At 34.7% G+C, this 16,572-nt stretch overlaps 1 protein-coding gene across 5 annotated transcripts; it reads left to right on the top strand.

Annotated features, from left to right (window-relative positions):
- Positions 1 to 5,684: 5,684 nt before the first annotated feature.
- On the top strand, positions 5,685 to 16,572 carry LOC121764911 (putative acyl-activating enzyme 19). Of its 5 annotated transcripts, none has more exons than XM_042160937.1 (17): positions 5,686 to 6,047; positions 6,612 to 7,103; positions 7,246 to 7,442; positions 7,844 to 8,047; positions 8,418 to 9,125; positions 9,206 to 9,864; positions 10,349 to 10,424; positions 10,514 to 10,600; positions 11,082 to 11,125; positions 11,507 to 11,615; positions 12,727 to 12,786; positions 13,391 to 13,475; positions 13,772 to 13,836; positions 14,724 to 14,783; positions 15,577 to 15,621; positions 15,803 to 15,912; positions 15,996 to 16,572. In XM_042160937.1, the coding sequence occupies exons 1-17, from the start codon at positions 5,741 to 5,743 to the stop codon at positions 16,186 to 16,188; spliced, it is 3,501 nt and encodes a 1,166-aa protein (XP_042016871.1). In that variant the 5' UTR covers positions 5,686 to 5,740; the 3' UTR covers positions 16,189 to 16,572. The 5 variants fall into 5 exon arrangements, 3 of the variants coding, with proteins under 3 accessions (XP_042016871.1, XP_042016870.1, XP_042016872.1); XM_042160936.1 differs by having other exon boundaries at positions 7,183 to 7,442; XR_006042655.1 differs by lacking the exon at positions 15,996 to 16,572 and having other exon boundaries at positions 5,685 to 6,047; positions 7,183 to 7,442; positions 15,530 to 15,621; positions 15,803 to 15,904.

Raw genomic sequence — 16,572 nt, 5'->3', positions numbered from 1 at the left:
AAATTATAATCCCGCGTCTAATTACACGTCATGTCACATATGTATAATTGGAGTACTGAAATTTTGATAGTAAAATCGATACAGGTTAAAATTAGTAGTATTAAAATTTTAAAAAAAACGAGATATAACTGATACAGTGATTAAACATTGGGATAACATGGACAAATTCCAAAGAATGAGATAGAAATAAAAAAATCCCTATAGATTGAGGAAAACTTGATCAGTAAGTAGATTATTTAAATAAGTTGCAAAACAGATAATAAGTGATACACATACATGCATTTAAAGCCTTCAAGTTCATCTTAAATTCTAGTACTACTATCATAAGTGATACACATACATGCATTTATGGAGGCCTTAAATTAAAGCCTTCAAGTTCATCTTAAATTCTAGTACTACTATCATTTTATTTTTCTTTCAAATTCATGTGGTTTTTAGGGTTGTTGTGAAATGTACTTAATTCGACCTTTTACATCCATCAAATATTAGATCATCTGCAACGGTGAGCACACGCTCACCGTCTGTCCTTGCCGCTGGCAAGGACAAGCTCATCTGCCGCTGCGCTCTTGCCGTTGGCACGGACGTGCTCTTAGCTAAGAGCACGTCCGTGCTAGCGAGCAGGGCGAAGTGACGTGTTTCTATTGGCTATTGGCATTTTCTTTTTTTTTTTGCTTTTTTTTTAACGAAAATAATACAAAAAAATAAAAAAATATTTTCGAATTCCCAAAAATATAGTCGTTTTATTACCGTTTTTTTTTGAATTTTTTTTAAATTTAAAAAAAAAATCCCAAAACTATCTATAAATACACACATTCATAATCCATTTGGACGAAATTCAGTCACTTATGAATTTAATTATGTAATTTTTAATTTTTAGTATTTTAATTATGTAATTTTTATTTTTTAGGATTTTAATTATGTAATTTTTATTTGTAAGTTATAATATTATTTCGGTTTTTTTAATGAATTTTAATATTGTGGAAATGTTTTTATTTAAATTGAATAATAGAATGGTGGGACCCTTGTGCTCGTCCTTGCGGAAGAGCACGGTTGTATGTGTTGTGCTTTTGCCTAAGAGCAGGCAGAAAAAGTGGGGCCGGGCCCACAACCGTGCTCGTTGGCAAGAGCACGGTTGTGGATGCTTAGGTGTAATTGATGAGAGGCTTGGAGTGTTCATTTTTTTTCTTCAATTTGTACTTAATATAATAAGTTAAATTTTGTGTGATTAGGAAGAAGATATTTAAAATAGTAAGGTGACACGTATCTCTCACATATTAGCTTTCACCAACTAACTTGAAATGTGCTTTCAATTAGTTGAGCAGTTTCCTTCACAACCTCAACAGACAACATTTCATTGGTAAACAAACAATAATTTCACTACTCTAAATCACAACTTAATTAGTTCACTCAAATCTGTTTAAGTAGCTTTTAATTGGTTGAATGCATTTTTGTCAAATTTTAATGATAGTATGCAGTGCTTATCATGCTAAGCCAACCTACATTACGTTTTGTATAAATGTATACAAGCAAAATTAATGTTAACATATCCTTATTCACTTTGAAGACATGTTTTTACTATTAAAACATATTAAAAGTGAATAAGCATATGTTAACATTAATTTTGCTTGTATACATTTACTGATGAAGGCCCATAATGTAGTTGATGATAAAAGTGAATAAAAACATGTCTTAAAAATACATTGTGATAGCGGTTCGTGGATGAGGATGATAAATAAATACTCTTACTTGAAGCATTGAAGTATATGGTATGGAATATATGGATAAATTATTACATAAGTTTCAACTTCAGTTTTGACCGTAGTTTCCTTCCCTTATAAGCCCTATCCTCTCAGCCCAACAAATTATAACGACACATTCAGTTAGATAGAAAATTTCGGAGATAATTAATTTATCAAAAAAATCACGAAGTTTTCGATAAATTTGTAATTGATATAACAATTAAGAAATTATATGTCGAAGTTATCATCGAAGAGTTAGACAAAAACATTTATTCATAAATAATACTCCCTCCGTCCCACATAATTTGACCCAGTTTTCCATTTTGGGCCGTCCCACATAATTTGACCCATTTCACTTTTACTATTTTTGGTAGTGGACCCCACATTCCACTAACTCATTCATACTCACATTTAATTATAAAACTAATATATAAAAGTAGGACCCACATTCCACTAACTTTTTTCAACTCACTTTTCATTACATTTCTTAAAACTCGTGCCCGGTCAAAGTGTCCCAAATTATGTGGGACGGAGGGAGTAGTACAAAGTTGCGTTGTTAAAAAAATCAACAATATATTACACATAGATTACATGATATTTTTGCCATAAACAATTGCAAAAAAACCCAAACTTCATGATTTTCCATACTAATTTTTTAAGTTGTAGGAAAGACCATAATTTAACCAAATTTCATGTTTAACAACAATCATTGTTAATAATATTATACTCCATCCGTTATATGTTAATAGAGTCATTTTTCTATTTTGGGAAGTTCCAAGTTAATTGTGTCATTTATATTTTTAGCAAAAAATAATTCTCACTTTTACTTTATTCTCTCTCCATCTGTCTTACTTTATTCTCTCTTACTTTTTCCACTATCCATTTAACACACTATTTTTAAATTCCGTGTCGAAAAGAAATGTCTCTATTAACAAGGGTAATAGAGGCATTTGCCCCTTCTAGGGGATCAAGTTGCCCCTTCCACTATCCATTCATAGTAATAGGGTCATTTTATTTTCCACACTCATTTTGAAAAATTTATAAAAGTAATAAATAGTTAAAGTAGAGAAATGAAGAAATTTAAGAGAGACAACTAGTGAGAAATTAAAATAAACAAGTTCTATAATAAATATTGTACCAATATATGTGAGAAAATTGGAAATGAGGCATATGCCCCTTCTAGCTATACGCTAGCTAGCTCCTGGTTGCAACAACTAGAAGAATAGTAGTGCTATTTTATGATTGAAACTCCAACCCAAAGGGTTTCTCATATTCTGATTCGATAGTATTATAAGGGTGTTTAATCGTCGACCGTTTTTATAGATACTTATAAAGTGTAACCCAATCATCAATTACTTATCTTCTACTATAATCTACTCCATCCGTCCTTCAAATATTGTCCCACTTTGACCTAGCACGGATTTTAAGAAATGTAATGAAAAATGAGTTGAAAAAATTAGTGGAATGTTGGTCATATTTTTATATATTAGTTTTATAATAAAATGTGGGTGGGAATGAGTTAGAGGAATATGAAGTCCACTATAAAAAAATGGTAAAAAGTGAAATGAGATAAATTTTGTGGGACGGACGAAAATGGAAAAATGAGACAAACTCTCCGGAACGGAGGGAGAAATATTTTTATATTCTTAAACTTCTTTTTTATCTAAATTGTGCAAGATTAACATGTACACAATTTAAATGAGGATCAAATCCCGGACATATTAGATTACGATATTAAGTTTCTTATTTGGTTATCCATAAAGTAGGCCACGGAATTCAGTCAGAGATATACTATTTACGTATAACGCCCGTCGCCCGCATTTCAAAATTTATCATTCAAAATTTATTAAAAAACCCAATAACTATTACAAATCACAAAATCCAACTAGACATCTATGGATACATTAAAATGCTAAATTTTCTTAAATTGTTAACTTGTTAAATGATCAATGTAGGTCACGTTCGGTTTACATGACAAATTAATATTGAGATAGAGTATGGAATTAAGTATGGGATAGATCTAGATTGAATATTAGATAAATAAAAAGTGTTCGGTTAATCTCGCAATCTTCCTATGCTTTTAAAATAAATTTAATTTATATAATTACACATATTTACCTATATACCCCTGATATCCCTCCGTCCTCAAATTACTTTCACCGCACCAGCTTCTCCCTCACCGCCGGCTCAGCACGGCGGCACCACCAGCAAAACAACCATCCAAACCCCCCTACGCCCCATCTTTCTGTCCTCGTCTGCCACCATTCCGGAAAACAACTCCATAACGTCGTCGTGCCGCCTGATTTGATTGGAGAACCCTCGCTCATCCTCCTTGATTTGATTGGCGATCGAACATCGATCTCAGCCACTCCATCACCTCAGTTTCTCTGCCGGTTAAAATCACCAATTTGCTGGTGTAGCACCGCCGTTTCCGCCTGAGGCATGGGCATCGATAGAGTAACAACGTTTGCTGAGGCGGCGAAATCTAGATCTGTCCGGTGTGGTTGACGATGAAGGAGACGATGGAGGGCAAAAATGGAACTAAAGGTTAATCATTCCCCATACTGTTTTTGTCGCATGGGTAAGGGTGCGACTCACAATTGGGAGATTATCCATCTAAGATAGTATCATGGATTTATTAGTCGTCCAATTTTACTAACCGAACATAGGGTTAAACAATACACATGCTTTGGTTGCGCCAACCGAACGCCCACGTAGTCTATTAAAAATGTCTACACGATCACATTAAAATGTCAACACATATTTGTGTTGACATTTAAATATCAATGTCAACATAATGTATTAAAATATCAATTTAAGTTTATGTTGACATTTCAGTATCACCGTATTGATATTTTTAATACATTACATTGATGACTTAACAAGTTAACTACTTAAGAAAAGTTAGCAACGGATCACACCGCAGATATCTATTACTCGTATGTACTTATAATCATACCACTACTCTTTTTAAAATTGGTACTCATAAATAATTAAAATTTTGAATGTTACATAATTCAAATAAAAGATTATATGATATCGTAGACGTAGTATTTTGCTATTATCAAACACAAGTTAGACTATTACTTCAATTTCATACTCCTATTAATTGAGTGAGTTAATTACACCTTTCATACAAAATGTTTTACCTTTGTTTCAATTTAGTAGAAAAAGTATTAAATTTAAATATTTCATACAAAAAGTTACATTAGTGTTTTAAATTAATACATTCCGCTAAGTCCCTGCTAACACCGTTACTTCCAATTACATTACACATACAAAAAGTTTCATTAATGTTTCAAATTTGTACAAAAAATTTTAAATTAAAATTTCCATTAATTATTTCAGACACAGTTTATTGAGTACTTACAAAAATGAAAAACACGTAGAAAAAAAATCACCACTATTCACCATTAAATTAGCGAATTGCATTTTATTGTCGAAGCTTTCTATGTAACAATGGAGAATACAACTAAAAAGATATTGAATCTTTTTATAAAAATTAAATATTGACTTATTGACTATTTGAAGTTCAAATTAGCCATTTTGCAAAGATGAAATATGGACTTATTTTATACTTTGTTCTATAAAGAATATAATAATAAAAAAATAGAGTATATTGAGAGATATAATTTTTTAAACCACGATCAATTGCTGGAAGAATTGATGTTGACTGCTATTTTTTTTAGAGTGATTAATTGTATTAAATCTCTGATTATTCTTTTATTGATGATAAGTTGGATAAATTATAAACTAACTAAAGGTGTTTAAAATATTTAACGGAATATATTAATTTGAAACACTAATATAACTTCTTGTATGAAATTTTTAAACTTAATACTTTTGTATTAAATTGAACAAAGGTAAAACATTTTGTGTGAAACATTACCCCTTGGATTGGATGCTGTTAGAATTTCGAGTATTTTTTTTGTTTTAGATTTTTAATCTAATCCTAGACTTCGAACTTGAAACCTTCTTCACTCCGGCTACTCGAAATTAAAATGTCTTGCGCCGGAGCGGCGGACTGCAGGAGGTCGCCGTGCTGCATATCGCACGAGTTCTATAAAGCCGCCTCTAAATCCCCCAACAAGGTAGCCGTTATACACGCGTCCTCAATTGCCCGCGATTCCGCTCAACCAGCTGCCAATAGTACCAAATTCGCCTCCGCGGAATCCCGACCTCCGCTTTATGATGGCGACGAGCACTTCACTTTCTCCGATATCCTCTCCGCCGTTGAAAATCTCAGTTTGCGGCTAAGGCGATTTCTCGACGGCACCACTAAGCCGTCTTTGATCAAACCTCGTTCAGGTATAGGTGAATGTTTTAGACTAGCGATGTATTTGTTTGCTCTAGCACTAGGTATTTTATTTACTAAAGTGAGCTACTTTTGCTACACTACTCTGGGTAATTGAAGAAGATATAGTACTATTTCTTAGCATAAGTTCCCATGCTACGTCTGGAATTTGAGATGATTGCTCCTTGCAAGTTGCAGCGGATCATTTGGATAAATTTGAGTAGGAACATTTTGTTGCCGGATTAAGAGTAAATTAGACAAGGAATCATGTTGAGAAGAATAAAGAGTAATTAGAAGTCATAACCAGTTTTATGCTATGTTATCTATTTTAAGAGGATAGCATGCATTTACATCTCTGGCAGTAGTGCTTAGCTATTGGCGCCTGAAGTTGTAATGCTTTGAGTAAACATTGTCATGTAGCCAACTGAATTAATCAGAAGACGTGGGAGGATAATATCTTTAACATCCTATATCTGATTTTTCAAGATTTATGAATATATGTAATTGTACAGGGATATTGTCTAGCAGACTTGTATAATTTTAATTGGATATTGTACTTATATTTGAATGTTTTTCAGTTAATGTTGCAAGTGACAAGTCTGTACACATTTCTGAATATTTGGAAAGCTCAAGTCAAAGTGTACAACAGCCAACTAAGACTAGGAACATGCACATTCCAAAAGTGGTAGGAATATATATGGAGCCATCCGTTGAGTACATTGTCGCCGTCCTTTCGATTTTAAGATGCGGGGAAGCATTCATGCCTCTTGATCCCAGTTGGCCGAAAGAAAGGATATTGTCACTATTATCATATTCAAAAGCTGATCTAGTTATCGGGACTGATAAGTCAATCGAGGGGAATAGTTGTCACAGGCTTGATTCATCAAAATGGCTTGTTGATGAAGGACGAATTCCTGTTTTGTTTTATTCTGTAAAGGAGATCATTAACAGACAGTCTCATTTAATACTGGGTTGGCCTTGTGAAAATGAAAGCTTAAGATCATTCTGTTACTTGATGTATACATCAGGATCTACTGGAAAACCTAAAGGTGTATGTGGCACTGAAATAGGTGAGCATTCATGTCAAATTCCTTATTATTAAGTATGAGGTCCTCTGTTTCAATATATATTTTCAGATAATTGTGACAGGTCTAGATCATTTATTTTGTTCACCCACGCCAGTGCTCTCATGGCAGAACGAAATTACTGTAGGTCTTCTTAATCGGTTTTTATGGATGCAAGACATGTATCCTCTACACGAAGGAGATGTAGTGCTTTTCAAAACATCAATAAGCTTCATTGATCACATGCAAGAGTTTCTTGGATCGATACTCTCTACTTGTACGTTGGTGATACCTCCTTTCAGTCAGCTAAAAGAAAATGTATTTTGTATTATAGACTTTTTACAGGTACATTTTAATTGATGTGCTACAAAGTGATGTTTATAATGCTTGACGTGAGACCCAACTGAAAACCACCATGTTACTGAATGCCGAATAGTGATAATTGTCGCTGAAGAGTTGTAGTGGTAGAATGTGTCTAGTTCTCCATAGTTAGTTGGTTACACCCGTTCTTTATTTCTTGATATGCAGATTATATTATTGGCAATCTAGGTGTAGGGAAGTGTATAGAATCTGCATCTTCTGCTTCTAGGACAACTGAAAGATGTAACATTATAAAACTTATACTAATACTATTTGTTTTCCTAAAACGAAATTATGCTCTGATCAATTCAAACGGACAGTTAAATTATGCATATTACTATTATTTTGAGTGTGCGAACTACTACTTAAAAGCAGCTCTCCTCCAGGGATACTTCATTAGCAGATTTGTAGCAGTACCGTCCTTAATGAGGACAATCCTTCCTTCTCTACGTGGTCCATTATTAGCAGCAATTCAAGATTCACTGAAGTTACTTGTGCTAAGTGGTGAAGTTCTGAATATTCCCTTGTACAATATGCTTCTGAAGTCTCTACCCAAGACTTCGATATTGAATCTTTATGGTAGCACTGAGGTTAGATCTGAAAAACTTGGTACTTGTTTAAGCTTCTGATTGGTCCTGGTGTATACATCAGTTTAACCTTTATAAACCTAAAGATGTATACATCAGGTTATTTTTCCGAATTAAAAACTCTATTTATTATTTTCTAAATACAGTGTTTCTCCTGTATGCATCTGGAGCTGATTATATGTCAATAAATCCTTATATTCCAATTATATTTGGCATGCACATGTTTTCCAGCCATTCGGATCCACTGCAGGCACCTTTTACTGCTTTGTTCTCAAGAAAAAACTTCTGTATTCTGGATTTAAATATCAGTTCACCTCTCTTTTTTTGTACCTCTTAGTTCTCACAGATATAAGCATGCGTGTTTCAAATTTAGGTGACAGGTGACTGTACATACTTCGACTGCAAAAGATTGTCTCTGCTTCTGGAAACGGAGGTGCTAACCAGTGTACCAATTGGTTTACCTATGTCTAACTGTGATGTGGTTCTTCATGGTGAAAATAATCCACATGAAGGGGAGATATTTGTTGGTGGACTATGTGTTGCGGCAGGTTACTTCAACCATCCATATCTCAAGCCCTTAGCAGATGGGACTTTGTCTTCAGAACATGATGCTAATGGATGTAAAGTTCAGCATTACTATAAAACTGGTGATTTTGCCAGAAAGCTCCCTAGTGGTGATCTGGTTTGTCTTGGAAGGAAGGATCGTATTGTAAAGGTTAGTGGGCATCGCATTGCTCTTGAGGAAATCGAGAGTGCGTTGCGGGATCATCCTGATGTAGCTGATGCAGCAGTGTTATCCCGCGAGGTTGATGGAGAATTCTTACTTCTTGAAGCTCATGTGGTGATGGACAAAACTGCCGAACATGATAAACTCTTAAAAACTGCCCTTAAAAATTGGTTACTGGGCAAGCTTCCAAGGATAATGATACCAGTCAACATCATGTTAACCAAATCACTTCCTTTGACATCTTCAGGGAAGGTTGACTTCCTTTCATTAGCTAATTCAACACTTCCTGACCAACAATCCAGGATTGATATCGGAGAAATTTCTCAGGACCACCTCATTCAAGTCATCAGAAAGGTTCTCCTTGCAGATCACGTAAATTTCAAGCCTCCTTACTATGAAACTTCCTAATATTCATGTATTTTTTCCATATTCAGGCCTTTTCTGAAGTGTTAATGGTTGAGAAGGTTTCAGCTGATGACAATTTTTTTGTGATGGGCGGTAATTCTATATCTGCAGCTTATGTCTCATTCAAGCTGGGAATCCATATGAAGTTTCTATACACTTTCCCTACTCCGTCGATGCTTCAAATGGCCCTTTTGTCACCCAGTTCTCATCTAGAAACTTATACTGATTTGGAAGTAGATTCCAGAAGGCCAGAAGGCAGGATTTTATCAAGGGAATCAAGTATTTCCAGTACTCTTCTTGACAAGGCTAATAAAATGTTAATTCAGGCTGATACTGATGGAGGCATTTATAATCCTACTAAGAAGTCAAAGACAGAGTCAAATGCCTGTTACTCGGAGAAACAAAGCCCTGCCAATAGTTTGTGGAATCCCACTGCAGTGCAAACTGAATGCTCGTTTAGTCGATGCAACAAAAGCGAGCATGGAAGGCAATGTGACAGAAGTTACTTATGCAATAGTATCGGGCCCAACATTGTACCAAGAGATGGAAAAGGATTTATGCGAGAACTTTGGAAAGTTGACATGGGTTCTTGTGTTGATGCATCACCTCTTGTGGTTTCCAGTGGAAGTAATATCTATTTGTTCATTGGATCTCACTCGAACAAATTTGTTTGTATAGATGGAAGAAGGTAATATTGCTTGAAGTTCTGTTAGTTCAAAACAATGTTCATGTTGTAATAACTAGATATGAAAATGTCAATCTCTATTGCCCACGGCAGGCACCTAATAATGATACCTTTTTTATGATATTTGGTTGTATCTGGTTGCTTGTTCATCTGCTCTGATGAACTGTTTCTGTTAGTTCCCTGATGTTAGTTTACAAAAGAACTGCAGGAAGTATCTGCGGTAAACTATTTGATTTCTAGGAAAACTCTTTTATTTGTAGTTTTTAATGTGGGAGTCTCAAAATAGCTGCTGCCTTAGTTTTGTCACAAGGTATAGTTTCATTATATTGCTCCTTCTCACTCATACATTGGTATAGAGTGCTTAATGAAGTAGTTTTACAGTGGACTGTTCCACGGCCAGTGATATGTTGTCATCTAATCTTGGCAATGTGTTGATTATCATCAAAAAAGTTTTTGCCTGAAAATCATTACTATTTACAATTTGCAGTGGTATTGTTCAATGGGAGACCAGATTAGATGGACGTGTAGAATGTTCAGCTGCAATTGTCGATGAACTTTCTCAGGTTCGGTCTCATGTTATTTTCTCGACTGATGTCCTAACTTGTTTGTTCCTTTCGGAAAAACTCTAGATTGATTTGGCTGGATTTTGTAGATTGTAGTTGGTTGTTACCAAGGAAATATTTACTTCCTTCACTTTTCAAATGGCAATGTCAAATGGAGTTTCCGAACTAATGGTGAGGTATGGTAACATCCTAACCTTGCTTCCTTTCATCATTAATGGAAGTGTAGAATAGAAATGTATTTTTGGATAAGATTTTATCTTTTTCTTTTTAGGTTTCATTTTATTTTGTGCATATGAAGTCTCTCTTACATTCCATAAGTATCATACTATCATTGCATGGAGGAGCTTTACTAACAGTATGTTTGTAGGGATTTCTATCAGTGCGTCCACCTTCCCTATTGAAACAATTAATGTTTTTTCTGACATATATGAAAAGTACATGTACATATTTAGTTGATTAAGATACTACTAAATACTAAACCCTAAGACCATATAATTGATTGCTTTAGGATCATAAACCTTTCAAAACTGGTTGGTTGGTTGCATCTTATTACTGCTATTTTATTTAGTTTCACTGCCCATTTTCTTGAAACCGGTAATAGTTTGTGTAAACCTTTCAATTAGCTTTATTGATTCCTATTTCTTCGAACTTTTGAAGGTAAAATCGCAGCCAGTGGTTGACAAGTGCAGACATTTGGTTTGGTAATCCTTCATGCTTTTCTTTGAAAAACTAGTTTTTTACACCTTTATACTATATCACATTTTTAATTTCATCCCTAAGTATGAATCAATCTGTTGCATTATTGTTAACCAGGATTGGGAGTTTTCAACATAGATGCTGATATTTCAATTCCCATGTGTGGTTGAATCTCATTTGGATTTTATTCATTTTTTACTTTGTATCTGTATGGATATCAATGTGGGGCTATACCTGTGCAAAATGAAAATGAAGCTTTATTTTGATAAAATACTTTTTTTATATTTGTTTTATTTACAAAGCAGCTGATATGAACATTAGCATAAATCTGCTGCATATCATTTTCTTGCTCAAATGTATTTACCTGTGATTTAAAACTTTACTAGGTGTGGATCTTATGACCACAGTCTGTATGCCATCGACTACAAAAGCTACTGCTGTATTTATAAACTTCCTTGTGGGGGCAGTATATTTGGTTCACCTGCTATAAATGAGGTTAGTTTGGCAAATTCATTATGGCATGCATCTTTACTAACAAAGGGACCTTGACTATTCATTCATCTTATCACCATTTCCCGTAGCCCCAAAACCAATCTATGCTGTCTTTTATTTCCGGGGTTGATCTTCTACTTATTATTGTTTTGTTATTTTTTATATCGGCTAAGTTTACAAGTTCTAATGATGTGTTCCAGCTATTAATCTAGCTTTGATTGTGGAAAGCTCATGCTTAGGAATTACACCCTCCGCCCAACTTAATTGTCACTCTTGGAGTGGGCACGGGTATTAAGAAATGTAAAGAAAAGTTGGTTGGAAAAGTTAGTGTAATGTGGGACCCATTTTTTTATATTAGTTTTATAATAAAATGTGAGTAAAGTGAGTTAGTGGAATGTGGGACCTACTTACTATTTATGGTAAAAATGAAGTGTGACAATTAAGTTGGGACAACCGAAATGGAAAAGTGTGACAATTAAGTTGGGACGGAGGGAGTAATATTTTAGAGCGATGATGGCATTAAGGTGAACAATCAGGAGAACTGAAAACTGATTACAATAACAGAATGCGAACTCCTCAAAGAGGGCTACAGCAAAGCTGTACCAAATCCTCCAGAAAACCAGAATGACAGTAACCTCATCCAAAACCCTATTTAAGAAAAACCCTAACAGTCTCAAACAAAATCCCGCTCATGTCAAGCTTGGTGAACAAGAGTCAAGACTGAATAATTCAAATAACTAAAATAACTCAATAATCAATGATATCTCTCTTCCCATGCCTGGAGACCCTCTACAGCATACATATTTGAGGGAATTTCTATGTCTTCTCACATCTAGATGTGGTTATAAGGATTCAAATATCTGTTGATGCATTTATTAAAGTACACCATATGATATAGAGACTCAATTTACTTCCAGACATATATCATATATGTAAATGCATAAATCAGCTGACCATCTTCATTATAAGCTCTAAGAATCTAGTCAGCGATTATTTATATTTATATACCCTAATGGACATCGAATTTATTTACAGCTGCTTAGCATGATCACATCTGGTTTTCTTTTTATATGGACTATTTGCTTAGCTTGTGGCCTTTCTTTTGGTTTTGCAGATGCAACAAATGCTTTATGTAGCATCCACCAATGGGCATGTTACAGCATTGGAAATTAAGGTTTGAGACCTCAAATTCTAACATTTTTTCTATAAGACTCTCTTTTCGGTATTTGTCTTCTTCCTTGATCACAAAATTTAACTAAAAGCATCAACTAAAATCAAACTTTACCTAATTCTTTTCTGTTAACAGGCTTGTAACAACTAATTGTGGTAGATTCAGAAATCATGCACCTAGATCATGTTTGTGGAATGGTTAATTCATTTTAGTACAAAATATTACATTGTCTGGAAACACTGCATTATCTATATAGATACTGAGAAGTTACAAGATTTATTGTGCTCCACTGTTTAAAACATTTATATTTGGATGCTCCTCTCAACTATCTGGCATTTGCATATAAAAGAAACAATGTAACATCATCATGGATATAGATTTGCTTGAATCTTGTATCATCACATGTGATTTACCTTCTCCATTGTTTTCACTTACCTGGCTCAGTGAGTAAGTATATTGTATTTTTCATTCTTTCTTGTTTTCGACAATATCTTTTATTTATTTATTCAGTTTTTCCTTTGCTTTATCTTGTGGGGAACTGTCACACACTCACCTGAGATGCAATGCAGATGACTTTTCCTCATATGAGATTTTATGTGTTATATAGAATCTTCCCTTTAAGAAGTTATGGAAGCAAGACGTGGGGGCACCTGTTTTTGGTTCTCTTTCAATCAATTCTTCTGATGGAAATAGTATGTACAATTATCATTTAACCATCTGGTTTTGTTTCTTGATTTCCTTAATCAGTATAATGACTTGTTTCCATCATTATGATGTCATTTCTTTGCAATTCAGTTTCTTCCATATTTTAGGAGCATGATCTTTTAAGCTTATCTGCAGAGAAATTATACTTTGCCTTCTGTTATCATTTTTTTGCATGTATTATTAATTTATTATCATTAAGGTCCATGTTCATACAGTAACAGTAGTGAACTTGTAATGGGCGTTGAGATACCTCATTCATGTTATTTTGTTTTTTGAGTTGCAGTAATTTGTTGCTTGGTAGATGGGACTGTTGTTGTCCTCAGAACCTGTGGGTCCATTGTTTGGAAGGTACTGGATAATTTTCTGCTTAGTCATGTCCTCTATCATCTGGACATTAATTATTAAATGACGTTTGTGTGCTAATGCTATTTAAGATTTTCCATATTAGTGTTGGGTAGACAAGTTACTTGGCTGCTGAGAGATTCTTGAGTTATTAAAAAATCGTGCTTGACGAATTAGTGGCTTCTTCCTGGTTCAAAATGTTTGATGCATTTCTTTCACATTTTCCACTGGTGCTGATTCTGACATTTTTCTCGATACTCAACCTTTGTTTTCCGTCATTCATGTTTTAGTTAAAAGTTACTCCCAATAGGAAATAACTAGTTCTTGTGGAGGAATTATAGGAAATAACTAGTTCTGTCAGAGGCTAATTTATATTGTGGGTGCAAATGCAGTTAGGTGTTTATGGACAATCAAACAAACAAATTGTCCCAGGCATGTGGTCACGTCACTGTTTATTCTTAATATTCATAGGTTTAGTCACTTGGAGGCATCTCGTTGATGCTTCCATGATGTGGCTTTATTTTTTGTGATAAAGCCTGTGTGGATTTTTATCTATGAAGAAGTGGAAAAAACTGTTTTTATCAAGATGACACTCGTGTAGAATATTACTCCCTCCGTCCTACAATAGTTGTCACTCTTTTCCATTTCGGTCCGTCCCACAATAATTGTCACACTTCATTTTTACCATAAATGGTAAGTAGGTCTCACATTCCAGTAACTCACTTCACTCACATTTTATTATAAAATCAATATAAAAAACTGGATCCCACATTCCACTAACTTTTCCAACCAACTGCTCTTTGCATTTCTTAAAACCCGTGCCCACAATAAAAGTGACAATTATTGTGGGATGGAGGGAGTAGTATCTTATCCTCACTCACTTCTTGCTTCAGGTCAGTACTGGTGGGCCAATTTTTGCTGGACCCTGCGCATCTCAAGCATTGCCTTCTCAGGTTTGTTTTTAGTTCCAGAAGCTGTTTGAGTGGAATATAACTGTAAGGTTGTGTCTGCTGCTCAAAACAAATCTTTTTTCTCTTAAATATGTTGATAGCAACGGATCACACCCCTATGTGTGATATTTGTTAGATGGAAGGTAAATCGTATACCAATAATATGAACACAATAATGAACTATAACTGATACTCAAGGTATAAAGAACTATCAGAAAACAAACCTAGTTGCTCCTACTGATAAATCAAAAGCAACCTCTAGAAAACTAAGACAATAGCCGAGTCCATAGCAGCTGTGGCAGCAACAAGCAAATGGCTGGCCTATGCTTGCACCAGTCTTCTTTGTAACACTATCAAACATAGTTGGTAGTTGAAGAGGTTAAGCTTATTGGTAAAGTTCTATAAGTTGAATCTTTTCCCATTGCTCATAGTATATGCTTCTCTAAAACAAGCTCAACCCTCTTTTCCTATATTTTATGCATCCATAAGTTGAAGCTCCTGGTAAGCATGAAAGAAGAATCCAATATTGACAGATGAACTCTAAAAACCAATTTCTTCCACCTAGAAACAAGTAAGATTATGTTAACCAGCATGATAAATCAGGCTCCAGAGAGACACAAACTTTTATTGCTAGATTCTGCATTAGTGTATAATGTATGGTTAATTTATTGATTTACAGAGTACTATAAACATCAAACCTTGCAAGCATAGCTGAAATCTTTTGTCTGACATGCTGTTATTTTCATCAGTTAACGCCACTCCGGGTACAAAGTTATTTCACTTAATTTGCATACAGGTGCTCATATGCTCTAGAGATGGATGCATCTATTCTTTTGAGATGGTAAGATTTGATTTATGCATATATTTAAGCATCCGTCTTTGTTAAGTTGAATCCTTAACCTGTTGTGTCTCGTTTCCACATCACAAGAATCAACTGGAATATGTGGGATTTCCATATAGCTTGGAGCATAATCCTAAAAGATTAACTACTTCGCTTGTCATGCTGTAATTTATAATTTCAGGAGACGGGTAATCTGATCTGGAAGCACACATTAGGTCGTCCAATCACTTCATCTCCTTATGTAGATGAGAACACCCAATTGATGTCCAACAACTCCAGCTCATCTGACAGGTGATTGTTTTATGGTTTGGTGTTACATTGGCTTGTAATGTAACCAGTTACATAAGTCCTTAACTCTTCCTCATTCTTTTCAGGTTAATCTGTGTCTGCGACAGTTCTGGTAGTATTTTTGTTCTTAGAGTTGATTCCGATATGAACAAAGTTGAGGAATTTGCTCGACTGGACCTGGAAGGCGATATCTTTTCTTCCCCGGTGATGATCGGGGGCAGGATTTTTGTGGGTTGTAGGGATGACTATGTGCGTTGCATTAAGCTTGACATCAAATAGCTCAAACTTCAACATGAACAGTGTATCCGTCTCCACTTCCTCGACCACGATGAAGATTTTAGTAGTAAAGTTTGAGTGGCATCACATGGTGCGGTGTTGGCGGAGAGCTCAGGATCACCGGAGAGATGGGAACGTCCATCGAGATTCTGCCGCAAGAATTGTAGCTAAACAAGTTGTTTGAGAGAGTAGATAGTGTAGAAGAAGAGATAGTATTCATCGTTTCATTGCTTAGTTGCAGAAGAAGAGTACAATGCTATTGATAGGAGAATAGCTATTCAATGCTATTGATAACTAACTGTTTGTTGGCGGTTATAATATCGTCTGCCACTTATATTTGGGTAGTATTTTGATATTGATTCAAATAAAAATAATGAGCTAATTAAT

The sequence above is a fragment of the Salvia splendens genome, chromosome 14, assembly GCF_004379255.2.
Source record: "Salvia splendens isolate huo1 chromosome 14, SspV2, whole genome shotgun sequence".
Classification (NCBI taxonomy): Eukaryota; Viridiplantae; Streptophyta; class Magnoliopsida; order Lamiales; family Lamiaceae; genus Salvia; species Salvia splendens.
This window is presented reverse-complemented; position numbering and strand designations above follow the sequence as displayed.

What these genes read in the sequence shown, in the direction of transcription:
- LOC121764911 (XM_042160936.1), top strand. Translation starts at nt 5,741, where the DNA reads ATGTCTTGCGCCGGAGCGGCGGACTGCAGGAGGTCGCCGTGCTGCATA. An exon ending in TTGTCGATGAACTTTCTCAG is followed by an intron (nt 10,425 to 10,513) that starts GTTCGGTCTCAT and finishes TGGATTTTGTAG; the next exon opens with ATTGTAGTTGGTTGTTACCA. An exon ending in AAGTGCAGACATTTGGTTTG is followed by an intron (nt 11,126 to 11,506) that starts GTAATCCTTCAT and finishes AAACTTTACTAG; the next exon opens with GTGTGGATCTTATGACCACA.